Below are 10,887 nucleotides of genomic sequence, written 5' to 3' on the forward strand. Positions count from 1 at the left end.
AACAAGAATATAATCATAAACCACCGTCGTCTCGACTCGTAATAATTCCAATTCGCCTCATCTGAGAGGTATACGACTGATGTAGCCTGGAAAGAAAGACTCCATACAACCAGATTCCAGGAACCGGGAATAAATCAATAAAGACACAGTAAATAAATACACGAAGCATGGCTCCCTCGGCCTATCGAGACGCCTTTGCAGCAACAGACAACGACAGGCCGAGCACCTCTGGCAGCGAGAGCAGAAAAGAACTATGGTCCAGCCTATTAGACAACGTAGCCAGCGGCAAGAAGACGCCCGAGAAGACGCTGCTGTTGCTGGGCGGCACATCGCAGACGCAAAAGGACTTTCTGGATTCCCTACAGCAAGACTCGCGTAACCGCGTCAGGCCGCCAGACAGATCCAGAGCGAGGAGGGTCCCAGTCGCCAATAGTTTTGCTTTGGGATACACTTATCAGGACGTCTATGACTCTGACCACGAGGATGTCGTCGCCCGTCTCTCTGCCTACACTCTACCCAATCCATCGCCTGCCTATGCTCCCTTGTTGGCTCGTCTGCTCACTCCCTCGGCCATTCCCCATACCGCCATGGTCATACTGCTCGATTGGGCCAAGCCCTGGACCTTTGTGCGCTCCCTCCGTTCCTGGGTCCGCCTCATCAACAACGTCACCCATTCCCTGCCCGTCGATTCACAATATGCCCTGGAGGAGAATACGACCGCTTGGCAACTCGCCCGAGACGCAGCTCTTGCCACATCAATGGCAGACACCCATGCATCAATGCCGCTGGGGCCGGGCGAGTACGACGAACCCCTCGGTCTGCCTTTGGTTGTCGTGTGTCAGAATGCGCTCGCCGTGGAAGCGCTGGAGAAAGAGAGAGGCTACAGGGAATCCCACTTCGACTACATCCTGCAATTCTTGCGTACTGTCTTGCTCAAACATGGCGCCGGCTTGATCTACACCATGCCGTCCCAACCGGGCCAGTTGCAGCCCCTCATTCACAGCATCCTGGGTATCCAAGCCGGAGGCATCGCAGTCACAGGAAAAGAGAAGAGCGAGAGGACACTGAAGCACAACGTCGTCGACAGAGAGCGCGTCCTCGTCCCCCCTGCCTGGGACAGCTGGGGCAAGATCCGCGTGCTGAGAGAAGGCTTCGACGTCGAGGGCATCAGTCGCGCTTGGGGGGTCGAGGTGCAGCATATAGCCGTGGTCAGACCGCAGTTTTCTTCCTCTACAGCCGCTTCCGCCGCGAAGAACGACGATCAAGCGTCAGCATCCGAATCCACAGAAGAGGCCACTTCCGCAGCAGCGCCAGCCGAGACAGACTCCGTTCTAGAGCCAGAAGCAGAAGCGGAAGCAGAGCAGGAAACAGACACGACAGCCGCCCTCTACGAAGTCACCATCCAAGACCCGCATCCTCCGTCTACATCCAAGCCCAAGGTCGACGTGCCTTGCACCCCGGACCAACAGTTTTTCTTAACCCAACTCGAGCGTCTGGAGGCATATCGCGCCGAAGATGAAGCCGCCGCCAAAAAGGCCGCGTCCTCTCGTCGTGCTGCTCCAGGACAGGGTATGATGGACCACAGCAACGCAGGAGAAGCAGGACGGGCCATGGCCGAGCATATCGGACCTGTGCAGTTCAACGTTGGCGGTATTCAATACGATGCCGACGAGGTGCTGAAGCGGCTAAAGGTGTCTTTTCCAACTCTACAACACCCTCATCCCACCTCGAACTCATCCACAACATTGTCTATAAATCGAGCAAAGTCCACTAACACAAACCCCTCCAGGAACGCAACCCCACCACATCATCAACATCAACAAACGCCCCTGCCACAGCCTCAACCCACCCAAATACCACCACAGCAACATCAACAACGCCCACCCAGCCCACAACCAGCACATTCCCGACCATCCCTCCCCCGGTCCCCTCGGCAGTCCTCCCCCGCGGCACAACAAGCAGCGGCACCAAAACCCCGGACCGCGGGCCCAAAATCCGCAGAAACACAATGGCAGCAAGCAACACCAACAGCCCGTTCACGCCCGTGTCGTCGCCTCCTCCGCCTCTTCCTTCTGGCGGCGACCATTCCGGAAACAACATCCCGACGGGGGATCTGGAGGCGTATTTCGCGAGTCTGATGAAGAAGGGCCAGAGGGCGGGCACGAGTAGTTTGAGTAATAGTCCTAGGCCGGCGCTGGGGTCGGCTAATAGTCAGACTAATGGGGGCGCCAAGGAGGCTTGATCTTTTGTTGAGTGGGTGTTTAGATGAGGTGTTGTGATGCATGAGGTGGAGCAGGAGGTGGAGCAGGAGTTGGAGCAGGAGGTGGAGGGAGACAAAGAGGAGGTTTCGTCTCATCTATAGAACCGTGTATGTATATATATAATATTTCTCTCTCCTGCATTTCTGCCTTTCTGCCTTCATACTCTTTCGCGAGGGCGATCGAGATTGTTATCAATCAGTCTGTCAGTCGACTAGTCGGTTGAGGTAGGCAAGAGGAGTCGGTCAATCAGGTCAACAAGTTCTGTCCATCGAGAATAGGATACAACTAAAAGGGGAACGGAAAAAAAGTTAAGAATGGGGCGCCATCTAGAATTGTGAGGAGTTGTCTCCTTTCACTGATTTTCTTTTCCCGTTTTTGCTTTTTTATTACACCCGACTCTAATATCTCTCTGTAGTCTCTCCATTCGCCATCTCTTCATAAGAAAACCCTCCCTCCTACCACAATAGAAACAAAGAAACTCCCCTAACTAGGTTTGTCGCACCCGATGCGACCGAGCAACTCCTTGTGATCACTGGCTGCTCCGGGAATGCTGATACCGCTGCTCCTGCCCTTGCTCCTCCGCTTAGAAGGACTGGGTCTCCTGACGAAATCAATCTCCTCGGCCTCGACCTCGACTTCTTGCGGTGGTAGAATGTCGGCTTCGGGCATCTTCTCCGAAAAGTCCTTGACCTGGCCTACAATGTCCTCTTCCGTGTCGAGCTCTTCCTCCTCTTCTTCTCCCTCGTCGTCGGATCGGGAATCGTCGGCGGGCTTGCCCATGATGACGCCGTACGCCACTCTGAAAATCATGCCGAGCCAGATGAGCGTGATGACTTGCAGGGCGAGCAGCAGTCCCAGGAATCCGTAGTGGATGCGCTCGTTGAAGCATACGTCGGTGCCTGCATTCGTGTATGCGTGGATGATGTTGTCGAAGATCAGGTTGCCTCCATCGTTGGACGTCTTTTCGCCGGTGACGGCGTTGTAGCAGCCATAATGCATCACTTGTGGTACATCGACGTAGATAGACCAGCACACAGCAAGATAGAAGACGTGGCGCGCAATGATCCAAGTCACAATAAATGCAACAAAGGTCAAGTCGCAGAGCGTCTGGTAGCCGGTGTACTTGAACAATTTGGCAGCCTGGGCATTGTTAGCTCGCGCCAAACATCGACTTCTCAAAAACATCACTTACGGGCAAGAGCAGATCCACAACATCCATCAGGCACAATATGGTGTTGCCGACCTTGGTCTGGTAGTAGCCGTAGCTTCCAAACATGAGGGCGCAAGTGATGATGTGGTGAGTGAACATCTGCCAGTGGTCCTTTCGCCGCTCCTCAATGTTGACGACGACAATCTGTTGGATCCAGAATGCGAATTGCGCAAGATAGTACCACTTGAACATGCCGGTCATGGCACGATTCGGGAAGTTGTCCCATACGGCCGGAAGGTTGAACCAGTATGGTGTCTGGTACATGAGGTACTGTGGTCTACATTAGCTGCTGCAGCAGTCATCGTACCAGCCAACTAAACGTACTGCTCCGAGGGTCCAGAAGACGGCGTAGTAGATGAGCAACCAGGCCTGCTCTGCAAAGCGAATGGTGGCCTTCTTCTTGCTGACACCCGCATACTTGGCAAGTGGGATAAGCACGTAGTCCATCGTGGCAGCGCGCAATGCCGTAAAGACGACAATCCAGAAAGTGACAAACTTGAAGTCGTCCCAACCCTGGTGATATAGGCCGGTCGGTTCGTCGTGGTAGGACAACATGAAGAATTGGCCGGTTCTCGGTCGTAAACTAGGGAAGAGCGCATGTGTCATTGCGAGCAGAAGAAGACAGTTGATGGAGAGGCCTGCGAGTAAACGGCTCTGTCAGTCCACATGTAGCACGAATCGTTGGCCGCCGAGGTAAAGAGGCATTGCAGTAGATGCGGAGTTGCATACCGAGCTGGTGTTCAACAATAGCAGCACACAGAGTTGCTGATAAACTCTCGCTCTTGCGCTTCGTCTTGACCTTCTTCTGCAGCGGACCAGCGTTAGAACAGGTAGCGGCATTCAGCACATTCATCTTGCTGCTGCTGAAGTGTGCTGGACCCTGTGCTTGCCATTGGAGCTCGCCAGTGGCAAGTTTTTGAGGTAGGTCGTCTTGAATAGAAGCCATGGCAACGTGGCCCACAGCTGGAGCAATGGTCGTCATTGGGGACGCGGATAACAGAAGAATTCGTGATAATCTAAACGCGTCTCATAGGTATCTCGTAGCGGGCAATGTGTTCGTTAAAGGTGAATTTCAAAAAGAAAAGACGTGAGCAATTGGACCGGCCGAAAGCCCTTGGAGCTATTCTCTCGAGTGCTGCTCGGAGACTGAATCAAGACAGCAGAAAGTGGGCCAGCTCAAAAGAAAGACAGATCCGGGTGGGATTTACTGTCAATGAGCGGCTTCCAAGGATGCGCGACAACAAAACAAGCCCAACGAAGCTGATGTATACCGCTACGGAGAAAGCTGAGAGCTGCAACAAAGCACTTCTTCTTTAAAGCAAAAGCAAGGGAAAGAGGGTGGAAGTTGTGCTTGTCTTCAAGACCAAGAAAACAGGGGCAAGCTGTACAATTCAAAAGGTTTCCCTGAGTCAAAGTTGCAAATGCTAATGGCTGCGTTAAGCGGACGCGTACCTGTTTGCTTGTCCTCAACGTATACGGCGATCGGTAAACGGTACAACTGCTTTTTCTCTCGACCAACAAGAATCCTCGCTCGAGCCTCGATCCTTGCAGCACAGTGCATTGCAGCTCAGGCACGATTCACGTTACAGACTTAAGTTTCAGCTCCGCAGCCCATCTCGACCAATCATGATTGCTTTTTACGAGAGGGTCCTTGGACTTCCCCACTCCGTATCTCGTATCGCGATAAAGCCACCTGAGCCATGGCGGTCTGTGGTAACGCATCGTGCATCCGAGGCATCGCTATGCGACCGATTATTGAGGGTAGATCATTTCTGATCCGCTGAAGGCAATGTTCAATGTTGGACGTTTGTAAATTGCATGTAATGGTTCCATCATTCGTATCATATCAAAGAATAGAGAAAAGTACGGGAATAACATGTCTCTCAGTCATAAACAGTCAAGGTACCTATGAACACCAAATCCCAGTGCACCACGAGCCGCAACTACGCCATCAAACGACGGCCGGCCCCAGGTATCCTATGAGAGGTCTTAATTTGGCACGATACATCCATCGATAGGAAAATTCGAGACCATTTCGCAACTGTGCTTGTCCAGAGTATCCAATCTAGTTCTGCTGTTGGCTGTTTAAGATTCTGAGGATAGCCAGGAACAAGTTGACGATGTCAAGGTATAGACTGATCGACGCCGCAATCTCTTCCTCGACATGGTAATGTCTCATGATCAACTGAGTGTCAACGAGAATATATCCACTGAAGATCAAGGCGCAGGCAATTCCGTAGCCGAGTTCGACGCCGCTTGAGTGAGGGAAGAAAGCGGCCATGAACCCGAAGAGGATGACAACCCAGAGGGCGCCGAACAGATATGGCATCCAGCTGGTGAAGTCATATTTGCTTTGACAGGCGAACAGGGTCAAGGCAACGAAAATACCCAGGGTAAAGATCAAAGCCTCGATCACGATTTTGCTCTCGTAAAAGGAGGTGATGACACTGATAGAGTAGGCCTCGAGTGCGGTGAAGCCGGTAAGGAACAGGAGGTTGGTCGGGTAGCTCTTGCGCTTCCAGAAGGTAAGGAGCATGAATCCGATGGCGCCGAACAGTGACACCCACATCATCCACTGGTTTGTCTGGATCCATTTGCGATAACCGGTGCTGAAGAAAGAAATGGATGACATGATGGCCGTGGCCAGGATTTGGACGGTCAAAATGGAATACACCTTGCGGATGAATTGCATGCGAATGTCGAGCGACGCCTCTGCAACAGAGCCGCCGAACTGTGACTTTGTTAGAAATCTGCATATTATTCCTTCTTGGGTTTAGTAGACACTTACCTTGAAGTCGTCCGGGACATTGTCGTCCTCATCTCTGGGAACGCCAGGCGGGTTCGAGGCTTCTGCCTGATATGATGGAGGGGCCTGGGCGAAGGGCTCTTCGAAAGAGTCGCGCGTAGGCGCTGGCTGGTACTTGGTATTTGCTGCCATCGCAATACTCCGCTGTGGTTTATTGTGAGATGAGAGGTATGTTGTGGTAAATTTAGCAGGGATGGGAGCGCAAGATGTAAGGGTAATAGGACGATAGGCGTTGCGTTGGTACTACTTGTGAGGCAAAGATGATGCTAGAAGCACCCGCGTGTGGTAGCAGCAACGTGATGATGATGGGCTCGGAGCTACGCCATCGCCTTCCTCCGCCAGTCAAACTCAAGGTACCTTGAGATTGTACCTTCCCAAAGGGTTCGCATTCACTTCACAGCCTCATTGTTCCTTCCCCCGGGCTCCTCTCGACTTCGGATCCTGCCGAACAGCCCTGGTCGAGTGCAGTAGCTCGAGTAGCTCCCTCTTGAGCATTTCTTTCATCATTGGACCCTTACGGAACCTTCTATAAAATACACTTGTGCTTCTAAAGAAATGAGGATCGAGATACAGTGCTCTCAGACAAACAGTGGGTTCATTCTTGATTGCACTAATCTTTGAGACCCCGCTAGCACACACCTTCATATAAGGCTACTACATGGTATCTGCAGTCTTTCTGCGAAACAGCAACCCAATGACTTCGGGTAGTGCGGTAGAGTAAGCACCGTCCTGCAACCAGCCTGCACATCATTGTGCTTCACGACTCGGCGGCGAATCAAAATAGCCCTTACATCAGGCAGCTGCGCAGGCCTTTGACAAGCCTTTGTCTTACTGTGTAGGTAAGTAGCGGTGATGGCATCTTTCTGCGCCACTCTCCAAGTCTCACATCTTTTTTCTTTCCTTACGCCATCGTTCAAGCGAGTCGCGCCCCGTCTCCTTCTGCTCCCTTTTCTGCTTCCTCCACATCGCCAATAAGGAACAATGTCTACCCCACCATCCCAAGATCCATCCGTCAGATTGAAATATGATGCTTCCCAAATCCAAGCTTATCTCGATACGATCGCACTGCCCTCGAGACACCGAGAATCTCCCGTCTTCTCTAAACCGGAGCTGGCACGCACGATAACCTATGGATTACCACTGCTCGCTGCTCTGCAAAAGTACCAACTCGTCGCTATACCCTTTGAGAATCTGGCCCTCCATTACAATTCCGTCCCGAGCGTGACCATTCAAGCCGACTTTGTCCATGACAAATTCATCACGACAGCATGCGGCCGAGGGGGCCGATGCATGGAGAACAACCTCTTGTTCTACACCGTCCTGCTCAGTATCGGCTTCAATGTGACGAGCATCGCGGGCCGGGTAAACGAAGCCGTGCAGCCAACATCAGCCCAGGAAAACTGGCCAGGCCCGCGATATGACGGGTGGAATCATAGGATAACACTCGTTCGCTTCACCGATGACGCCACGGTCGAAGCCGAGGACGGGGTCAAAGATGTCAAGCGCACATTCCTCGTCGACACGGGCTTCGGCGCCAAGTGTCCCACGAAACCCCTCGAGCTGAACAGAGACGTGCCCACGCGGATAACGAACATGGCCCCGAAACAGGAGTCGAGGATCAGATGGACCAACATCCCGGACAATGTCAACAAGTCCCAGCTTATCTGGGTGTATGAGTTCAGGTACGACGTGAAGGCTGACTGGATCCCGGCCTACTGTTTCAGTGAGACGGAGTTCTTGCCCAATGACTATGCGATGATGAGCTTCTTCACCTCACATAACCCCAAATCGTGGTTTACCTATTCTGTCGTGTGCGTCAAGATGGTCATGGGAAAGAGGTCATCATCAACGACGACAACGACGCCGCGGCAGTATGGGCAACAAGCCGCCGAGCAGCTTCAGGATAGTGAAGTCGAAGACGAGATTGTAGGTGACGTGACCCTGTTCAACAATGAGGTGAAGAGGAGGGTGCACGGTGAGGCAGAAACGGTCGAGAGACTAGAGACCGAGGACCAAAGAGTGGCTGCGCTAAAGAAGTGGTTTGGCATATCTCTGACGGATTCCGAACGGGATGGCATCAAAGGCAAAGCGTCGGCGCTGTCATAGGCAGCCAGCAGAGGCACAAATGTTTGAGAATCAGATGGAAGAACAAGAAAAAGAAAAAAGAAAAATCATTTCATCTCTATTTGCTTGGTGGAAAATTCTCTCAAGGAACCAGACATCTCCCCACTCCGATCCCTTTCGCGGATGAGGGTGCTGGGTTTCACGGTGCAGTAATTCCGGTCGCTATGCAGCTGTCGTGTCATGGGTCGTTAAAGTGTACTGCAAGCGAAGAACAAGGAGGAAACAAATTTCGAAGAGATAGGAAAGAAAAGAAAACAAGGAAAAGAGAAACCACCTCCAGAGCCCTGCTATGGCAACGCCCTTGCTTCGTGGAGACCGTGATCGTCATCATCGTCAAACCTAGCTGACATGTTTTTTCTTTGGTTGCCCTTTCGTGTGTGTGAGGTCATGGACCAAGTCCGGGCTGCGGAGTAATTGCTCGAGCCGCATCTCAGCCGCGTCGTCTATAGTAGTCCGTTTCACGCTCGTACACGCGCTCGTCGTATCTCGAACGCGACTTTGGGGGCGCGAACCTCTCGAGCTCTTCGCGCTCCCACTGGATCTCGCGGATCCTCTCGCGACGTTCTCGGCGAATGCTTTCGGAAAGCTCAACGAGCTGGAGAACGTCTTCCTGCAGTTGGGGGTCAGCGATTTGAAGCCAAAGATAATCGGCACATGCGCGACCATGACTTACATAACGAAGATAATCCATGACGTAGAAGAAATCGGGCGTCTCTTCGTAATCGTAACCCATTTCGTCGATTGCCTCTTTGCTGACCAGGTCCTTGGTGACCTCGGTCCACATGTCCTTTTTCAACTTCGGAGCTCGCATTGCGGACATGGAGCGACGTCTTGTGATCTCCACTTCCTTTTCGCCGCGACCTCGTGGATGCTCTGACCTGTCGCGGTCGATGATGATGTCTTCGTTGAACCGCTCGCCGTTACGAGTGCCTCTGTTTTGTGGTTAGCATGGCAAGTCGTGACTAGTCGGAGTGAAGTCTGGACCTACCTTCTCCGGATCTCAATCTCGAGGCTCTCGTCACGGACAGGTGGTGGAGGACTGGGAGGTGGGGGTGGGGGAGTTGGCTCGCGCGCCCGTTCCACGCCGTGATCAATGTGTCTGTGATGGGTGATGATCTCCTGCACGATAGGCGGCCTGATGATTGGCTCCGGCATAGGTTCTGGACTGGGAGTTCTGATGGGCTCCGGACTGGGCTCTCTCGGGGGTGATCTCTCCCTTCGCCTGATGATGATCTCTTCGCGCAAGTCATCCCTCGGTGGAGGTGGAGGCGAGGGTTCGCGACGTCTGAAGACAAACTCTTCTCTCTCGCGCGCCACAGGGCCGAGGCTGCGACGTCTTGGAGGCGGGATGCTACGATCGCGAATGATCAGCTCTTCCCTCTCGACCCCACGCTCGCTCCGAGCAGGTGGTGAGCGAGTTTCCTCGCGGCGGCGGAAACTGATCTCCTCTCTGTCGACCTCGGACCTTGGTGGTTCTGAGCGAAGGGGTCTGCGATCCCCTTCGCCTCTACGAAAAATGATATCCTCCCGCTCGACCACCTTTCTCGCTGGTGGCTCACGAGGCAGGTCCTCGCGGCGGATATTGATGTCGATTTCCTCCCGCTCACGTTGGCGCACCGGTGCTGGAGGCTCCCTGTCGCCGCGGCGATAGATGATTTCCTCTTGGTCGTACTCACGGGGTGGTGGAGGTCTCTCTCTGGGGCGGTCTCGCTCTCTTACGACAAGCTCGTCTCGTTCCACTCTTTCAGTCCGTTCTGGTGGACCTCTCCGGGAGTATGTATCCCAGTCGTCACGCTCAGCTCTGACAGGCACAAGCTGACCGGCGCTTGTCTTGCCATAATCTTCGCGGAGGAAATCCGGGGTTCGACCAGGACGCTCGCCTCTACGATCACTGAGCACGGTGGCTGGACGGTCAGGATAACGAGTGGATCGGGTAAGATCAACTTCAAGATCATCGTACTTTCGCTCGGTCCGCGGTCGAGCATAGAAGTCGCGCTCGCGGTCCTCATAGACGTCGGCGACAGGATAGCGCCGAGACATGACGAGGAGCTAAGCTATAGCTGTTGTAATCGCAAGAAGACAAGACGGCTATCACAGGGGAAACGGTCGTGTATAAGGTCGAAACGGTTGGGTCTGATATGTCTCTCCCCACCAGGGATTCGCAAACACGACTCCACCTCGGTCAGGCAGAAAGAGCTGTGTATAAGCGGGGTGTGCGACCAAGGAAAGATACAGTGTAAAAATGGCGATCACACGCGACAGCAGCGCGCGATCCGGGGAAGCGAAGTAAGATACTGAGCGACAGGGTGCGAAGAGAAAGAAAAAAGTCAGCAGCCTCCTTTCAGAGGTGAGGTGGCTGGCAGAGACGAGGCAGGTTGACGATGATGATGAGGGATGTGCAGAGCACAAGGCAGGAAGAACACTCGGTTTCAGGGCAAAAGCCAAAGACGACACTTACTGATCGCTGACTACACTACCTACCCACC

The 10,887-nt window shown here is 53.3% G+C and overlaps 5 protein-coding genes across 5 annotated transcripts; 2 read left to right on the forward strand and 3 right to left on the reverse strand.

Annotated features, from left to right (window-relative positions):
- Nucleotides 1–167: 167 nt before the first annotated feature.
- Nucleotides 168–2,242, forward strand: AAFC00_000943 (uncharacterized protein; the record flags this gene model as incomplete). The annotated part of the gene is made up of 2 exons (XM_069347681.1): nt 168–1,691; nt 1,790–2,242. The coding sequence occupies 2 exons, from the start codon at nt 168–170 to the stop codon at nt 2,240–2,242; spliced, it is 1,977 nt and encodes a 658-aa protein (XP_069203531.1).
- Nucleotides 2,243–2,744: 502 nt separating this feature from the next.
- Nucleotides 2,745–4,453, reverse strand: AAFC00_000944 (uncharacterized protein; the record flags this gene model as incomplete). Its single annotated transcript, XM_069347682.1, has 4 exons — nt 2,745–3,401; nt 3,454–3,741; nt 3,796–4,109; nt 4,201–4,453. 4 exons carry the CDS (start codon nt 4,451–4,453, stop codon nt 2,745–2,747), a joined length of 1,512 nt encoding a protein of 503 aa, XP_069203532.1.
- A 1,083-nt stretch (nt 4,454–5,536) lies between these two features.
- Nucleotides 5,537–6,409, reverse strand: AAFC00_000945 (uncharacterized protein; the record flags this gene model as incomplete). The annotated part of the gene is made up of 2 exons (XM_069347683.1): nt 5,537–6,202; nt 6,260–6,409. The coding sequence occupies 2 exons, from the start codon at nt 6,407–6,409 to the stop codon at nt 5,537–5,539; spliced, it is 816 nt and encodes a 271-aa protein (XP_069203533.1).
- Nucleotides 6,410–7,258: 849 nt separating this feature from the next.
- Nucleotides 7,259–8,383, forward strand: AAFC00_000946 (uncharacterized protein; the record flags this gene model as incomplete). The annotated part of the gene is made up of 1 exon (XM_069347684.1): nt 7,259–8,383. The coding sequence occupies one exon, from the start codon at nt 7,259–7,261 to the stop codon at nt 8,381–8,383; it is 1,125 nt and encodes a 374-aa protein (XP_069203534.1).
- A 448-nt stretch (nt 8,384–8,831) lies between these two features.
- AAFC00_000947 (uncharacterized protein) lies at nt 8,832–10,441 on the reverse strand (the record flags this gene model as incomplete). The annotated part of the gene is made up of 3 exons (XM_069347685.1): nt 8,832–9,011; nt 9,075–9,333; nt 9,390–10,441. The coding sequence occupies 3 exons, from the start codon at nt 10,439–10,441 to the stop codon at nt 8,832–8,834; spliced, it is 1,491 nt and encodes a 496-aa protein (XP_069203535.1).
- Between the last annotated feature and the right edge of the window lie 446 nt (nt 10,442–10,887).

Source organism: Neodothiora populina (genome assembly GCF_041146345.1).
Source record: "Neodothiora populina strain CPC 39397 chromosome Unknown canker_contig_12, whole genome shotgun sequence".
NCBI classification, from domain to species: domain Eukaryota; kingdom Fungi; phylum Ascomycota; class Dothideomycetes; order Dothideales; family Dothioraceae; genus Neodothiora; species Neodothiora populina.